The 17,476-nt window shown below is 52.7% G+C and overlaps 1 protein-coding gene across 4 annotated transcripts in view; it reads right to left on the reverse strand.

The window, feature by feature from the left end:
- UBR4 (ubiquitin protein ligase E3 component n-recognin 4) overlaps positions 1-17,476 on the reverse strand; it is a 118,073-nt gene that overhangs the window by 78,698 nt on the left and 21,899 nt on the right. For all 4 annotated transcript variants that reach the window (XM_081341484.1, XM_081341483.1, XM_081341482.1 and 1 more), the window contains 15 exons: positions 15,490-15,618; positions 14,211-14,393; positions 12,841-12,963; positions 11,072-11,301; positions 10,443-10,567; positions 8,130-8,227; positions 7,641-7,798; positions 6,588-6,797; positions 6,348-6,449; positions 5,792-5,892; positions 4,594-4,792; positions 3,310-3,498; positions 3,027-3,090; positions 2,262-2,453; positions 77-147 (listed from right to left, as the gene is read on the reverse strand). In XM_081341484.1, the coding sequence (XP_081197610.1) occupies positions 77-147; positions 2,262-2,453; positions 3,027-3,090; positions 3,310-3,498; positions 4,594-4,792; positions 5,792-5,892; positions 6,348-6,449; positions 6,588-6,797; positions 7,641-7,798; positions 8,130-8,227; positions 10,443-10,567; positions 11,072-11,301; positions 12,841-12,963; positions 14,211-14,393; positions 15,490-15,618 (2,174 nt within the window). The remainder of the gene's footprint in view (positions 1-76; positions 148-2,261; positions 2,454-3,026; positions 3,091-3,309; positions 3,499-4,593; positions 4,793-5,791; positions 5,893-6,347; positions 6,450-6,587; positions 6,798-7,640; positions 7,799-8,129; positions 8,228-10,442; positions 10,568-11,071; positions 11,302-12,840; positions 12,964-14,210; positions 14,394-15,489; positions 15,619-17,476) is intronic.

Genomic DNA, 17,476 nt, shown 5'->3' on the forward strand with positions numbered 1-17,476 from the left:
AAAGCACTTTGCGACAAAGCAGACAAAAAGACACACACAGACACACGTTCGGTTAAGGCAGGAGGGGGAATCTCACCAGTGCTGGTTCATGAATTCCTTCTGCGTGATGGTAAAGGTGCAAAGCTTGTTGCAGAGGGAGTCTTCGTCCTGCCAGGAGGGAACAAATGGGTTTTAGTTTAAGGCAGGGGGTCTTCCAACCTGGCCCCTTCGTGACTTGCGGACTTCAACTCCCAGAATTCGAGCCAGCATGGGGGAACTATGGCCCCTTGGACTTCTGGACTTCAACTCCCAGAATTCCTGAGCCAGCATGGGGAGTAATGGCCCTTTCATGACTGGTGGACTTCAACTCCCAGAATTCCTGAGCCAGCATGAGGGAACTATGGCCCCTTCATGACTGGTGGACTTCAACTCCCAGAATTCCTCAGCCAGCATGGGGGAACTATGGCCCCTTCATGACTCACGGACATCCACTCCCAGAATTCCTCAGCCAGCATGGGGGAACTATGGCCCCTTCATGACTGGTGGACTTCAACTCCCAGAATTCCTCAGCCAGGCACGCGACTCTGGCAGTTGAAGTCCACACGTCATCAAAGGGCCACGTTGGAAGACTCCCGGTTGGAAGAGGTGTGGTTGTGAAGCAGACCGTTCCCGTAACAAAGTGGACTTGTTGATATGGACCACGTTAAGACGTTGGGGGCTTGCCTGGGAAAATGACTCTTTGATTGGGGGGGCAGGGGAACCTCACGGCTAGTTTTGCTTCAACGTAACTACGCAGTGCCTTCAATAAAGCGTAAGGTTTTCGGAATCCGGAGTATTATTATTTAGATTCTCGGGCTGGATGGTGACATTTGCCCAGGGTGGCGTTGTCGAACCCCCTACGCACAACTGGTACAGTTAGAAGAGAGGAGGGTGTGGTTACACACACGCTTTCTTTAAAAATCACCTCTCTTCTTCCAGACAACTAAGGCTGTAAGCAGTGCCCATCTAGTCTAGCGGTCTGTTTTGGCCCGCAGTGACTTTCGGAGGCAGGCAACCATCCAGGCTAGCAGCCATTGGATCCTCACAACTTCTGTGCCAGGAAGAAAGAGGTGTTAAGACTCCCTCCTCCCACTTCTGCTATTTAATTCCTCCTTTTTCAACAATAAAGGAACACACGCAGCAGAGCCGTGGTGGCGCAGTGGTTAGACTGAAGCATTGCAGGCTAACTTGCTGCTCACTGCCAGCAGTTCGATCCTGGCTAGTTCAAGGTTGACTCAGCCTTCCGTCCTTCCGAGGTGGGTCAAATGAGGACCCAAATTGTTGGGGGGCAAATAGGCTGATTCTGTAAACCGCTTAGAGGGGGCTGCACAGCACTGTGAAGCGATGTATAAGTCTAAGGGCTATTGCTATTGTCCTTCCTTCCTTCCTTCCGTCCATCCATGGTATGCAGTGGTTAAAATGTAGGATTGCAGGCTGACTCTGCCCACAGCCAGCAGTTCGATCCTGACCGGCTCAAGGTCGACTCAGCCTTACATCCTTCCGAGGTCGGTAAAATGAGGACCCATATTGTTGTGGGGGAAGAGGCTGACTCTGTAAACCGCTTAGAGGGGGCTGCAAAGCACTGTGAAGCGATGTATAAGCGAGGTCGGTAAAATGAGGACCTAGATTGTTTGGGGCCAATATGGTAGCTAAACTGCTTAGAGAGGGCTGTAAAGCACTGTGTAGCAGTATATAAGTCTTATTGCTTGGGAAGGAAGGAAGGAAGGAAGGAAGGAAGGAAGGAAGGAAGGAAGGAAGGAAGGAAGGAAGGAAGGAAGGAAGGAAGGAAGCCGTGGTGGTGCAGTGGTTAGAAGGCAGCATTGCAGGCTGTCTCTGCCCATTGCCAGCAGTTTGATCCTGACCGGCTCAAGGTTGACTCAGCCTTCCATCCTTCCGAGGTCGGTAAAATAAGGAGCCAGATTGGGGGGGGGGAAACATCGCTGACTCCATAAGCCGCTTAGAGAGGGCTGCAAAGCACTCTGAAGCGGTATATAAGTCTAAGTGCTATTGCCATACACTACCTGAGCCGTCTCAACACGACTGATAGAATACGTTTGGTTGCCAATTATTTCTACGGAGAGCAAACGTGCGCGAGAAACTCTCCCTTCTCGAAATACTCAGCCAGACATGTCTTGGAGGGAAGGCCCACAGCTCTCGGCGAGGACCCCTCTCTGGTTCCAAGGCAAAAATATTGCCCGGGAATATTTAAGGGCCCAGCTGGCTGGGTTCTCTGGCCCGCCTACCGAGTCTTCGGCCTGCGAGTCCTCCTCCTCCACCACCAGTTCTTCCACCCAGTCGGAGTCCACCTCAATGGCCCGCTCTTCTCCGTCCACCGACAGGTGGCTGGTGCCCTGGGTGCCGCTCTGGCTGAGGGCGCTGGTGACGTCGGCCAGGTAGGAGACGATGTGGCAGGTGCACTCCAGGATGTTGACGTGCTGCAAGGGAAAAGGTGGGGAAGTGGCTTGGCCCGCCTTTCCTGACCAACGCCAGAGGGAAGCAGAGGCACACAACGGAGCCCCGAATTTCTGCCGCAAAAGCAAGGAGTTTTGTCCCCATTTTGTGACCTTTTTTTTTTTGGGCCACGGTTACAAAGCGAATCGCTGCAGTTGTTAAAAAGTTAGTCGGGCAGCTTATAAGTGACTCTGACTTCCCTCGTCAGACTCTGCTCGACGGAGGGGAATCACGTCACCCCGGGACTCTGCGACCGTCACAAATGCGAGTCGGTTGCCAAGTGGCCGGATTGCGACTGCGTGACCGCGGGGGGAGGTTGCGACGGTCGTTAAGGGTGGAAAAAAATGTTCCTGAAATTGCTTCAACCCCCCCCCCTGTGCTGTTTTAACTTCGGTCCCTAAACGAACAGTCGTAACGCGCCGACCATCTGTTAAACGCTGCCTGAGGACAGGTTGAGAGTTGAGTCGAGTTGCCTTTAGCCCTTTCCAAAAAAGGAACTGGACTTGCGAAGGGTCTCCATTCTGAGCAGAGGGGGGGAGGCAGGGGGGGCCCCTCACCTTTCCATGCATGATGCTGGCGTTCATTTTCTCAACCACGTTCTTCTGTGACAAATATTTCTTGCTGAGAAAGGCAAAGAAAGAAGGGATTGAAGGGGAAACGAAGCTCCAGAGCCCCAGGATCTGGACTGGGAACTTCTCAAGGAGCCCTCTGGCTGGAGACCCCCCCCCAGGCAGAGTTCCCAGCTAAAGAACAGGAGAAACCCCTTCCGAGGTTGGTCTGCCTGCCCTCGCTCGAGCGGCACGGCCACGTCCTGGTCAGCTGCCCTCCTGCCCCTCTTACCATCTCCCCAGCCAGTCCAGAGCCGCTGTGTGCAGCTGGAGGTGACCGGCTCCTTGTCCGGCCCCGGCCAGGGTCGCCATGACCACCATCAGCTCAGGAAAGCCCGTCCCGTCTCCGTTGGCCAGCATCTCTGTAGCCATGGGAATCAGGGTACTCAGCAGGACGGTGCAGGCCCCCTCGCCAACTTGACTGGAGTAGGGAGGAAGGAGGTAAGAAGGCATTGCGCCGGGTGGCCAAGAGGCGCATTTTTACACCGGAATCCCAACTAACCCCAAGGATTGGCTCAACGTCTACGGAGACATTGAGGGCACGGTTGCCCCAAAGGGGCCTTTTTTAAGAAGTAACTGGACTTCCTTGTTTTTCCTTTGAAGACGCTTCGCTTCTCCCCCAAGAAGCTTCTTCGGCTCTGACCGGATGGTGGGGGAAGGGAAGTATTTATACTCCTTGCAGACAGCCGGTCGTTTGCGTTCTTTTAGAGGGTCGTTGAGGCCACTTGGAGGTTTGTCTGTGTCCTCGGGGTCAACTCTGGGGAGCCTTCTTGGAACAGCGGAAAGGAAGGCGGCTCCACACCCGTTTGCCCCAGTCAGGTGACCCCGAGGACACAGGTAAACCTCGCAAGTGGCCTCAACGACTCTCCAAAAACATGCAAACGACGGGCTGTCTGCCAGGAGTATAAATCCTTCCCTTCCCCACCATCCAGTCAGAGCCGAAGAAGCTTCTTGGTTGAGAAGCGAAACGTCTTCAAAGATAAAACAGGGAAGTGCAGTCGCCTTCTGAAAAAAGCACCTGTCAACGCTGCTAACATCGAAGGTCGTTGCTTGACAAGAGACGAAGAAGTGGCTATTTCATACGTTAAACTCGTGCATTGCTTTAAGACTTGTGTATTGCTTCAGTTTAAGGTTGGGAGGGGGGACGAGGAGGATTGCACCTTTCAAGGCCATCTCTAACTAAGAAGATCAGGCCTTGGCGGGTCTTCTAACGGGAAGGGAAACTTGATTCTTTAAATGAATTGGAGAATATGATTAACGACAAAATTAGAAAGGTGGAGAATTGCGGTTTAATATATTGTGCGAGGGGGGCGGAGGTTTCAAGATTGCAGCTTCCTTCGAAGCAAGCGTTTGCCGGTGTATTAGGCTGAATAAAGGACTTTTAAGGTAAAGAATGCCGCAGAGTCACTTGAAAAGCCCACACACCGGAAACGTGACAGCACCTTTTGGGGCAAGAATGGGCTCTGTAGTCCCAGCCCACTTGGAGCTCCGGGGGAGAGCCTAGGCCCGTTCACACCTGTTTTCCCGCACGATGTAGGTCGTCAGAAGCTGGAGCAGCTGCCGGTTCTCCTGCACCATCTCCAGCTGGTCGGACTCCTTGGGGGGTGAGGTGGTCATGCGCGTCAGCCACGCCTGGAGGCGCACCGGCTCCACACAGGCCAGCTGGGCCAAGGAACCACACAAGCGCAGAAGGCTGGGGTTTGGGCTCTTCTCGGCTAAACGGGGGAGAAAGAGGGGGGAGAGTCAGCCGTTAGCTGGTGCAGGGCTTCTGTGGGCGCTGAAGGACAAGATTTGGGAAAGATCATATTCAGTTTATTTATTTAATTATTAGTTGAATTTATATACCGCCCTATTCCCGAAGGACTCAGGGCGGTTCACAGGGCAAGTTAAAAACAATACAAAAGAGAGAATAAAATAAAATTAAATTAAACACAGCCCACAATTAAGATAACGTTAAAAATTAAAATTTAAAATTAATTTGATTTAATTTAATTTAATTAATATAATTTAAAATCCCTCAGTCCAGGCCAGACAATTCAAACCACCAGGTTTTTAAGTCCCGGCGAAACGAGCGAAGGTTTGTTTGTTTATTTTATTTTATTTTATTTTATTTTTATTCATTCATTCATTCATTCATTCATTCATTCATTCATTCATTCATTTATTTATTTTAAAAAAAACCCCACCCCTTGTATTTTGAGAGGAACAATATCACCTCCCACATGGGTCCAAAGCTTTGCTACACAAGGTAAGGTAAAGGTAAAGGTTCCCCCGCACACGCGTGCTAGTCGTTTCCGACTCTAGGGGCCGGTGCTCATCTCCGTTTCAAAGCCGAAGAGCCAGCGCTTGTCCGAGGACGTCTCCGTGGTCATGTGGCCGGCGTGACTAGATGCCAAAGGCGCACGGAACGCTGTGACCTTCCCACCGTAGTGGTCTCTATTTTTCTACTTGCATTTTTACATGCTTTCGAACTGCTAGGTTGGCAGAAGCTGGGACGAGTAACAGGCGCTCACTCTGCTACGCGGCACTCGGGATTCGACCCGCCAAACTGCCGACCTTCTGATCGACAAGCTCAGCGTCCTAACCCACCGAGCCACCGCGTCCCTACACAAAGGACAGTGCAAATCTGCTGCGGGGGGGGGGGGAATCTTTATTTGGCAGCTGCCGCCCTGTTCATCTGCCAGGCAGAACTGGCATAGGTATCGAGCACTCACTTAGCTGGAAAAGCTTGGTGAAGAATTTCAGGACGCGGTTGCAGAACTTGGCCGAGAGGTTCTCGTTGGCAGTCGCCATCATGATCTGGACCAGCTCTCCACTGCTTGGGAGAAATATCGGGGGGGGGGGCAAGCAAAACATGAGGAGGGGGTCCCAGGCTTTGCGACAGCCGCCTGCCCCAGCTCCCCGCCCTGTCACTCATGAAGACGGGATTCGACGGCAGATTTCCCCACTCCTGGGTGCCCATCCCAAACCAGCAGAGTTTCTAAACCACCCCCCAAAGTGGGCTAATAAACCCTTTTGAAAGATATGCTGTGCTAGGGGCATCCAACCTTGACAACTTCCAAGACCTGTGGACTTCCAACACCCAGAATTTCCCAATTCCTGGGGAATTCTGGGAACTGAAGTCCACGAGTCTTTAAAGGCGCCGTTGCATGGAACGCTCCGGCACTATACAAATACGGCGATTAAATGGAAAACAAAACAAAACAACCCAGCGCAGAGAAGCAACAATTCAGAAGAGCTGATAAAAGCGGGAAGAACAAGCAAATCCACCTTTCTGAAAAAAACTCCTCCATGGCTTTCCGGGCCTGACTGCTCTCCAGCTGTTTCTCCAGATGTTGCAGGCATTCCTCCAAGATGGCTTCGTCAAGGCCGCTAAAGAGACAGGGGGCAGAGTTTCGTTCTTGGGAAAAAGTTTCTCTGAGTCCCGCAAAGCTTGGTGGGGGGGAGGGGGGGAGAGAGACTCGATCGGAGTTTCAGATCACTTCAGGTGAGAAACCGAGGCAGGCTGACCTGTTTGGGTCGGAGTGGTTGGCCAGAATGTTGTAGCAGCCCATGATCAGCTTCTCGTAGACCCGGGAGAGGAACTCGTCCGATTCCGCCGGGCCCAGGATCCTCTCCAAGGAATTGCTGCTCATCTCGGCCACGCTCTCCGTCCCGGTCTCCAGCAGGAGAGGCAGCAGCGTGCGGATCACCTGGGGTGGGTTCAGGTCATCGGACCAGCTGGAGAGGAGAGGGGAGAAGGAAAAATCCCCTGGGGAGAAAGCCTGGGCAACAGCGCCACCAGCGGCGCAGTGGTTAGAGTGCAGCACTGCAGGCTGCTGCTGCCGACTGCCGGCAGTTCGATCCTGACTGGTTCAAGGTTGACTCAGCCTTCCGTCCTTCCGAGGTCGGTAAAATGAGGACCCAGATTGTTGGGGGACAAGATGCTGACTCTGTAAACTGCTTAGCGAGGGATGTAAAGTCTAAGGGCTATTCCTTCCTTCCTTCCTTCCTTTCCTTCTTCCTTCCTTCCTTCCTTTCCTCCCTCCCTCCCTTTCAATAGTTAGAATGCAGTATTGCAGGCTGACTCTGTCCACAGCCAGCAGTTCAATCCTTCCATCTTTCCGAGGTCGGTAAAATGAGGACCCAGATTGTTGGGGGGCAAGATGCTGACTCTGTAAACTGCTTAGAGAGAGCTGTAAAACATTGTGAAGTGGTATATAAGTCTAAGGGCTATTGCTATCTTCCTTCCTTCCTTCCTTCCTTCCTTCCTTCCTTCCTTCCTTCCTTCTTTCCTTCCTTCCCTCCCTCCCTCCCTCCCTTTCAATGGTTAGAATGCAGTATTGCAGGCTGACTCTGCCCACAGCCAGCAGTTCGATCCTTCCATCCTTCCGAGGTCGGTAAAATGAGGACCCAGATTGTTCGGGGGGGGGGGGGGGGAGAACAGGCTGACTCTGTATAAACCGCTTAGAGAGGGCTGGAAAGCACTGTGAACCGGTATATAAGTCTAAGGGCAATTGCTACCGTGAGCAGCAGGCTAACTGGGGGGGTGAGGGGGGGTTTAAGGGACTGCCCAGGACTTACACCACGAGATCTCCGGTGAGCCTGACCAAGGAGAGGAGGGTGTGTTTCAAGGAGGCCGCCAAGGGAAGGCTCTGGCTGCAGAGGGTGCCCAGGTGCGCGGCCTGAACGGCGCTGATGTAGCTCTCGGCTGGAATTGTGTCGTTGGCAAAGGCGTTGCGCTGTAAAGGCAGACAAGGAGGTGGGGTGGGGGTGGGGTTAGGGTTCGAGTTAAGATTTTTCCAAGTCTTCAGAGAGTGCTGCTGCCACCGCGCTGGCAAGAAGGCCAGAGACCGCTTAATCGGGATCTTTCCCAGGCCCAGGACTGCCGGCAGAAATATGTCTGATCTGCCGAAATGACCCCGGGGCCCGACTGTCCGCCACGGGAGGGAAAGAACAGCCCAGAGGGAGAAGGGAAGAGAGAGAGAGAGAGACAGACAGACAGACCAGGCCCCACGCAACGTCCTCCCGCCCCCCATCGAACCCAAGAAGGCTGCGAAAAGGCAGACTCACCCAGGAGCCAATGTTGGGGAACTCGTTGGTGTGAATGCTGTTCCAGGATTCGCAGAGCGACTGGACCGCTGACGGCAAATTCTGGATCAGAACCGGCCCTGCCCAGCAAGAAAACAGAGACCCTCCAAGTAAGGAAGCTGGGAGAGCAGCGGAGTTCTCTCCCCCACCCACCCCCCGCTGGCCAATTCAAGCCTTAACGGACCCTCCAGACAAACAAGGGCCAGCAGCGGCTAGCAGACCGAGGAGAGGTTCGACATGGCTCCTTCCTACCACGAGGAGCTGAAGACGCTCAGCGCCACTCCGCTGAGTACGGCCGGGGTCATCCAGCCCGAGACCCTCTGGGCAGACCCCCCCCCCTCTCCCCAAGGGCTGAGCCCAACGCCGACTTCCTGGATTGCAGGCCAGCAGCAAGAGACCCACTCGGAGCCAGCTCGCCTGCTCAGCTGAGCTATGCTGCGGCCTCCCAATTACGCGCGTTCCTCGACTTCAAAACGGCCGCAGCTGAGCGGGGGCCCCCCCACCCAAAAAGATTCCGCTGCTAAGCGAGGCAGCTGCTGAGTTTTGCCCCGTCTTGCCACCTGCCTTGCCGCCGTTTGTTAAAGCCAGCCCCTGCGGTTGATTTAAGTCAGCTGCGCGGTTGCGAAGCAAATACAGGCTTCCCCCGCTGACTTTGCTCGGGACACTGCGACCGTCGTAAGTCTGAGCCGGTTGCCAAGCTTCCGAATTTGGATCGCCTGACCCTGGGGCTGGCCCAACGGTCGTAAATGTGAAAAGCGTCCTAAGTCCCTTTTTTGTGTGTGTGCCGTCGTAACTTCGAACGGTGACTAAACGAAGAGATGCGATTTTTATATAATTGTTTCTCTGTGTCCCGAGCGTCACTGTACTTATTCCGGCTTAATTCTCTTGCATGATCTCTTTTAGTTGTAAGTGCATGGAGCAGCAGCAGCAGCAACGACAACATGCAAATGTGCTGTGTTTTCCCCCCAAAATAAGACCCACTCAGGAAAAAAAAAGCTCTAGCCTAATTTTTCAGGATGCTGGTAATTTAAGCCCCAAATTAAGCCCCGGTTAAGATCAGCAGCCAGACGGACGCATTTAGTACCGTATTTCCCCAAATGTAAAACCCTAGTGTGATTTTTCAAGATGCTGGTAATATAAGCCCCCAAACGGTCTTCCCAGTTGCAATTGTAGGGCTGTGAAAGTTGGACCCTAAGAAAGGCTGAGCGTCAAAGAATGGAGGCCTTTGGACTCTGGTGCTGGAGAAGACTCCTGCGAGTCCCTTGGACTGCAAGGCGATCAAACCGGTCAGTCCTAGAGGAGATCAACCCTGACCGCTCTTTAGAAGGCCAGATCCTGAAGCTAAAACTCAAATCCTTTGGCCAGCTAATGAGAAGGAAGGACTCACTGGAGAAGAGCCTAATGCTGGGAAAGGTTGAGGGCAAGAGAAGAAGGGGACGACAGAGAAGGAGGTGGCTGGATGGAGTCACTGAAGCAGCAGGCGTGAGCCTAAAGGGACTCCAGAAGATGGTGGAGGACAGGAAGGCCTGGAGGAACGTGGTCCATGGGGTCGCGATGGGTCGGACACGACTTCGCAGCTAACAACAAGATCATCAGCCAGATGCATTTAGTACCGTATTGTTCTGTACCAGCCTGCTACCGGCCCTGCAGCAAAAGCAGGGACGACCCCTTTACAGACGGCAAGAGGCTAGAATAAAGCCTGCCAAATTTATTCACATAAAACAAGAGCAAGACAAGACACCAACCATAAAACACGAGCTAAGAAGCAGGAACAATCCAAGCGGTTGCCTTCAGCAAACCAGCCCTCCCACACATTCCCCTTATATAGAGTTCAGGGCGTGGCTTCTCTCTGCCTCCTTCCGAGGAGCCCCATTGCCTTCCTCTGTTTACTCCTAATTGACTGCCTCCTGCGTCGGGCGTCCTTGAACAGGGCCAGCAGTGGGTCATCTTCATCCACGCTGTCAGGCTCACACAGCTGGGTCTCCACCAGGTGGGAGGGGCCTGGCTGGGGGCTCTGCGGAGCCTCAAAGCCATCATCAGCAAGTTCTTCAACACCCCCCTCCTCCTCTGAGTCATCCGACCCAACTGCCGAACCCACAGGCTGACCCTGAATCACAACACGTATTTCCCCGAATACAAGACCCAACCAGAAAATAAGCCCTAAGGCCTAAGGCATATCTTTTGGAGCAAAAATGAATAGGAGACCTGTTCTTATTTTCAGGGAAACGCGGTAAATTAATAAATAATAACAACAAATAATAATAAAATAAAAGCTGGAGCCAGAAGGGGGCTTACCCAGAGTGTTGGATTTGCAGCGACTGGAGCCAATTGCCAGCACGGCTGCGTATCCTTGCAGCTTCTCTTCGGTGGGCTTGTTCTCGGCACAGCTGTCCTCGGAGAGGCTCTGCAGCAGGTAAGATCTGCAGTGTGAGAGAGTGAGTGAGAGTGAGAGAGAGCGAGAGCGAGGAGAGAGTGAGAGTGTGAGAGAGTGAGAGAGAGCAAGAGTGAGTGTGAGACAGCGTGAGAGAGTGTGAGAGAGTGTGTGTGTGAGAGGGAGAGGGAGAGTAAGAGTGAGTGTGAGAGAGTGAGAGTGTGTGTGTGAGAGAGCATGAGAGTGAGTGTGTGTGTGAGAGAGCGAGAGGGAGAGGGCGTGAGAGAGTGAGAGTGTGTGAGAGTGAGGGAGAGAGTGAGTGTGAGAGCATGAGAGAGTGAGAGTGTGAGAGTGAGAACGTGAGAGAGTGAGAGGGAGTGAGAGTGAGAGCGTGAGAGAGTGAGAGTGAGTGTGTGTGTGAGCGAGAGAGAGAGAGAGAGAGAGAGAGAGAGAGAGAGAGAGAAACCCAGCTGTGCCTCCACCACACCTGCCGGGCAGAAGGTGGCCCCACGGCCAGGGCAAAGGGAGGCCGGCCGCAGAGCGCCTCAACTACCTGTTGAAAGTGGCGTAGGTGTCGATCAGCTGCAGAGCGGCTGGCAGCAGGTTCTTGGTGATCTCCGAGGACTTGTGGGGGTCGGTTTCGGCCGCCAGCTTGGAGAAGTGCTCGTCCAGGGAGACCTGGACTTTGGAAATGGCCGCGTCCAGAGTGTAGATGGACTGCAAGCTGGGAATCTCCTGCAGCTGAAGGATGGTGGTGCAGTCAATGCCGCAGAAGGAGGAGATCTTGGAAAGGAAGGAAAGAAGAGGATCCCTTGATGTCTCCGGAGATGCTCCCTCATCCATGTCAAAGTTGTCCCAAAGGTCCTTTTCCCCCCCACCCCCCACGAGGAAACTGGACTTTCTTGTCTTTCTTTGAAGAGGTTTCGCTTCTCGCCCAAGAAGCTTCCTCAGCTCTGACTGGATGGTGGGGAATGGAAGGATTTATACTCCTCGCAGAGAGCCGGTCATTTGCATCCTTTTAGCAGGTCATTGAGGCCACTTGGAGGTTTATTTGTGTCCTTGGGGTCACCTGACTGGGGCAAATGGGTGCGGAGCCTTCTGGAAGCTGCCGAAAGGACTGTGTTGCAGCCTGGAGACAGATGGTGTCGCATCCCACCATCTACGACACAGACCTTCCAACTGTTCCAAAAAGGCTCCAGTCAGGTGACCCTGAAGGCACAGGTAAACCTCCAAGTGGCCTCGACGACCCGCTAAAAGAAGGCAAAGGACCAGCAGTCTGCAAGGAGTATAAATCCTTCCATTCCCCACCATCCAGTCAGAGCCGAAGAAGCTTCTTGGGTGAGAAGCGAAACTTCCAACGAGAAAGCAAGAAAGTCCAGTTGCCTTGGGGGGGGGGGGAAAGCACATCTTTGGGAGAAGAGGATCGCTTACAGAATTGTTCCCCTCCTGGCTAAGGTGGGACCTGATCTCTCGCTCTGCTCCAACTCAGCAGGCTTTCTCAAAGCGGGCAACTTGGGAGACGGGTGGACTTCAACTCCCAGAATTGCCTGGATTCTCCTTCCGGTTGAGCATCCTGGGAGGATGGGGATGTTCCGGGCAGCCTGCTCAAAACAGCGCCGGGCCAAGAATAAATGCCTGGCAACTGAAAGATAATCTTGCCCTCTTCCAGGGTGGAAGAGGCAAAGGACCAGTTTTGCAACTTCGGCTCTCAGCGGGATGGCCAAAGGTCTAAAGCAGGGTTTCTCAACCTCAGCAACTTTTACCATGTACGGCTGGCCGGGGGATGCTGGGAGTTGAAGTCCACCCATTTTTCAATCTGCCAAGGCTGGGAAGAACTGTTTCTAAGAGATGCCACTCCCTCAGCTATCCTGTGGCTTCTTAAAGCAGAGGGGGGGTCTTCAAACTCGGCCCTTTGGATGACTTGTGGACTTCAACTCCCAGAATTCCTCAGCCAGGCTGAACGCGTTGGAAGTCCACAAGTCATAAAAGGGCCGAGTTTGAAGACCCCTGCCCTATACCATCGTGTAAAAAAAACAAAAAGTGGTTTAAGCCGGGGGTCTTCAAACCTGGCCCTTGGATCTCCCAGACTTCCTCAGCCAGGGGAATTCTGGGAGTTGAAGTCCACAAGTCATTCAAGAGCCAAGTCTGAAGACCCCTGTCTTAAAGGAAATCCTCCCCGCACCGCAGATCAGAATGCTGTATACCAGCGATCGCACGACCACCACCAGCCCTGCAGATACCACGCTGTAAAGAAGCAAACGAGAAGGCGGAAGTGTTGTGTTTTATTCAACAACCCCCGCCCCCCCCCGGGCGTGAACGTACCTGCCTTGCAAAATACTCCTCTGCAATCTCCACGTCGTACTTGACGCAGCTGCATTTGGCAGACGTCAGCTCGACCAAGGAAGAGGCGTGCTCCGGCTTCATCCCTTGCTTGATGAGGTGGTCCTAAAGGGGAAGCCAGGGAAGAATTAGAATTTCTTTCTTTCTTTAAAATTTAAATTAAAAAGACGAGATGGGCCGAAGAGAAGGGAATGGCGGGGAGTGTGAGGAAGTGGATTCTGGGAAAAGTCGGTCTGGCAGACCCTCCTGGAGGGAAAAAAATAAATCTCAGACCGGTCGGTCTCTGGATTTATCACAGCCTTTCCCCACATCTGGACATACGGGAAGTCCTCGAACTTACGACGACAATTGTGCCCAGGGTTTAATGTCGCGATGGAATTTGCGAAGTGGTGTTCTGCCCCATTTGAGGAGTTTTCTTGCCGCGTTTTTTTTAAAAGTAAATCATCGCAGTTAGAATAGGATAGAATAACAGACTTGGAAGGGACCTTGGAGGTCATCTAGTCCAACCCCCTGCTCAGGCAGGAGACCCAATACCATTTCAGACAAGTGGCTGTCCAGTCTCTTCTTAAAAACTTCCAGTGTTGGAGCATTCACCACTTCTGGAGGCAGGTTGTTCCACTGGCTAATTGTTCTAACTGTCAGGAAGTTTCTCCTTAGTTCTAGGTTGCTTCTCTCCTTGACTAGTTTCCATCCGTTGCTTCTTGTCCTGCCTTCAGGGGCTTTGGAGAATAGCTTGACTCCCTCTTCTTTGGGGCAGCCCCTCAGATACTGTAAGACTGCTATCATGTCCCCCCCTCGTCCTTCTCTTCATTGGACTAGACATACCCAATTCCAGCAACCGTTCCTTATATGTTTTAGCCTCTAGTCCCCCGATCATCTTTGTTGCTCTTCTCTGTACTCTTTCCGGAGTCTCAACATCATTTTTACATCATGGTGACCAAAACTGGATACAGGATTTCAAGTGTGGCCTTACCAAGGCGTTGTAAAGTGGTAGTAACACTTCACCTGATCTTGATTCTGTCCTTCTGTTAATGCAGCCTAGATCCGTCTTGGCTAAATTTGCTAAAGCCACATGGTTGTGAAGTGAATCTGGCTCTCCCCATTGGCTCTGCTTGTAAGGACGTCGGAAAAGGGGATCACGTGACCCCGGGACACTGCGACCGTCATAAATGCGAAACAACGGTCAAGCATCTGAACGTAGATCACGTGACCCTGGGGATGCTGCAACGGTCGTGTAAAAAAAAAATGGTCCTTTTTCTAGTGCCGTTCAAATGGCGAGTAAATGGACTGTCGTAAGTCGAGGACTGCCCGTGTTTTCCAGCCCTGCCCAGCCCTGCCAGAGGAGCGTCTACCTTGATCCAGTTGACGTAGGAAGGGATGTGGAGGCGGGAAGACCAGCGCAGGGTGTGGAGAATGTCGCACTCCCGCATCTCCGGGCTGTTCATGGCCAGCTGGTTCATGTAGCTCTTGGACGGGGGAAGGAGGCCGAGGACCCGCCAGAGGATCAGGAAGTAGTACTGAAGCGCGCAGGCCTCCTGCGAGAGAGGGAGGGGGAGGGAGAGAGAGAAAGGAGAAAGAAAAGGGAGGGAGGGAGGGAGAGAGGGAGAGATAAAGGTGAGAGAAAAGAGAGACAGAAAGAAGAGAGAGAGAAAGGAGAGAGAGTGCAAAGAGAGAAAGGAGAGAGAGAAAAGAGAATGAAAGGAGAAAGTAAAAAGAGAGGGAGAGAGAGAAAGGAGAAAAAGAGAATGAAAGGAGAGAGTGCAAAGAGAGGGAGAGAGAGAAAGGAGAGAGAGAAAAGAGAATGGAGAGAAAGTGAAAAGAGAGGGAGAGAGAAAGGAGAAAAAGAGAATGAAAGGAGAGAGAGTGCAAAGAGAGAAAGGAGAGAGAAAAAAGAGAATGAAAGGAGAAAGTGAAAAGAGAGGGAGAGAGAGAAAGGAGAAAAAGAGAATGAAAGGAGAGAGTGCAAAGAGAGGGAGAGAGAGAAAGGAGAGAGAAAAGAGAATGGAGAGAAAGTGAAAAGAGAGGGAGAGAGAAAGGAGAGAGAGAAAGGAGAAAAAGAACGAAAGGAGAGAGAGAGTGAAAAGAGAAAGGGAGAGAGAGGAGGGAGAGAGAGAAAAGAGAATGAAAGGAGAGAGAGAGAAAAGAGAGGGAGGGAGCGAGATGGAGAGAGAAAAGGTGAGAGAAAAGAGAGACAGAGAAAGGAGAGAGGGGAGAAAGAAGAGAGAAAGGAAAGAGAAAAGAGAGAGAAAGGAGAGGAGAAAGAGAGAGAGAGAGAGTGAAAAGAGAGAGGGAGAAAGAGAAAGGGGAGGGAGAGAGGGAGAGAGAAAGGGGAGAGAAGAGAAAGGAGAGAAGAGAAAAGAGAGAGAAGACAGAGAGAAAGGAGAGAGTGAAGAGAGGGAGAGAGAAAGAGAGAGAGAAGAGAGGGAGAAAGAAGAGAAAGAGAAAGAAGAGAAAGAGAGAGAGAGAGAGAGAGAGAGAGAGAGAGAGAGAGAGAGAGAGAGAGAGAGAGAGAGAGAGAGAAAAGGGTTAGCGCATGGCCAGCCGGTCCTTCTGCCGCGAGGGAGGGGGCCGGGCCAGGGACGCTCCCCTGCTGCACCGGGGGCCCGGGTCCCCCGACAGAGTGTCCCTTACCAAGGCGGTGACGCTTTTGTTCTCCGTCCGGCGGAGGGTGTCAAACTGGGAGCCGGCAGCCAGCAGCGACGCCAGGGCCGAGTAGAGCTCGTCGTATTTCATGCTTTTGGAGAACAGGACTTCGCACGCCTGAAAAGGGAAGCGGCATCTCCTGACCCGGCTGGTCCAAACTTCACCTCTGAATAAACCAGGCTGTCGGGCCACCCCCACCCCACTCTCTCTCCCCCCACCACCACCCCCAGGCACCTGCCAGAAAAAAACACAGACCTACAACTCTGGCCTGGGGGAGGAAGCAAGAGGCACCAGGAATTCGAACCCTGGGCCAGGGTTTAGAATTATTTAGTTAGGGTTATTTAGGGTTATTTAGTTAGTTAGTTAGTTAGTTAGTTTTATATACCGCCCTATTCCCGAAGGACTCAGGGCGGTTGGCAGGGCAAAATTTAAAAAACAATATAAGAGTTGAAGTAAAAAATAGAATTAAAATGAATTAAATTTAATGAATAGCCCAACAAATTAAAACAAAGTTTTAAAAAACTTAAAACCCCTCAGTCCATGCCAGATAGATCAAAGAACCAGGTTTTCAGGTCCCGGCGAAACGAACGAAGGAGGACAATTCCTTTTCCCCCCCCCACCCCGCTTTTTTTTTAAATTCACATTTTTTTTAAAAAAAATGTTCTTTCTAGTTTTGGTTTGCCTCTTGTTTTTTTTCCCCTTCGAGACTTTGCATTTTAATCTTCTAGATAAAATTTAAAAAATAAAAAAAGAGGAATGTTAACAGGGTTGGAAGAAGCCTCGGGGGTCTTCCAGTCCAACCCCCGGCTGGTGCAAGAGACCCCCGTGCCATTTCAGACAAAGGGTCCCCCAGTCGGGAGAAAGCCCCGTGCTTCTTTTCCCTGGCAAAGAGAAGGCAGAGGCGGGAATTGGCCCGGGGACGGCCAGGGGCTGTTCAGAAAAAGGGGCCAGCCTCGCACGCGGCACCCGAGTCCCAATTTGGCATCCCGAGAGACTGCCCGCCCACCCGCCTCATTTCACCTTCCCACCTCAAGCTCTAGAGCAGGGGGTCTCCGACCCCTGGGCCAGCACCGGTCCGTGGCATGCCGGCACCCGGGCTGCGCCGAGAAGCAACGCCCGATCCGTGAGATGCAGGCAGCGTGCGAAACCGCAGCTTCTCCGTTCCGCAGGAAAACCTTTCTCCGCGGAACCGGTCCCTGGGGCCCAAAAGGTCGGGGCCCGCTATTCTAGAGCGGGGCTTTTCAACCTTTTCACCCATTTGTACCACTTTTAGGATACGGCAACATCCGAGTGCCACCAGTCGCCTAGCGAGGGGTCAAAAACGTGAGGACCCCAAAAAAAAAACACAAAAAAAGGTGAAAAGTGATGAACTGCAGGTCGTCCTCGACTTACAACAGTTCGCTTAGTGACTGACTGATCGGAGTTACAGTGGCCCTGAAAAAAGGCCCCCCCAAGCCACAGCCGAGCAAGACACCTGACCGCCCGCCCGGCGGCGCTCTTCCTCCTGTCCGAGGTTTTCATTGTTGTGAGCATTTCTGTTGAGGATTGGCAGCGGGGGTGGGAGGTGGGGGGGTGTTTGGTTTTTATTCCCCCCTCCCATCTTCTGGGTGGTTGCAGCAAGTTTTGGTCACTCCACGTGACCCTGGGACACTGTGACCGTCATAAATATGAATCAGTTGCCAAGCATCTGAATGTAAGTCACAGGGCCCTGGAGATGCTGCAACGTTCCAGCTGATCGGCGCTTCTTCCGGGCTCAGCAGACACGCCGGGATCAGTGCCGAGCTCCAGCCGGATCCTGGCGTTTCCGCTGAGCCCCGACAGCCCTGCAGCTCCAGCCGTCTCTCGCTCAGGCTTGTGCGGTGCTGCCCCCGGTTCAGCTCATTCCCCTCCCCCGCTACCCCTTTTCTAGGATGGTCGCCTACCACCTGCCAGGTGCCGATGTGCCACAGGTGGTACCCGTGCCACTGGTTGAAAA

This window comes from Vipera berus, assembly GCF_964194415.1.
Source record: "Vipera berus genome assembly, chromosome: 17".
Taxonomy (NCBI): Eukaryota; Metazoa; Chordata; class Lepidosauria; order Squamata; family Viperidae; genus Vipera; species Vipera berus.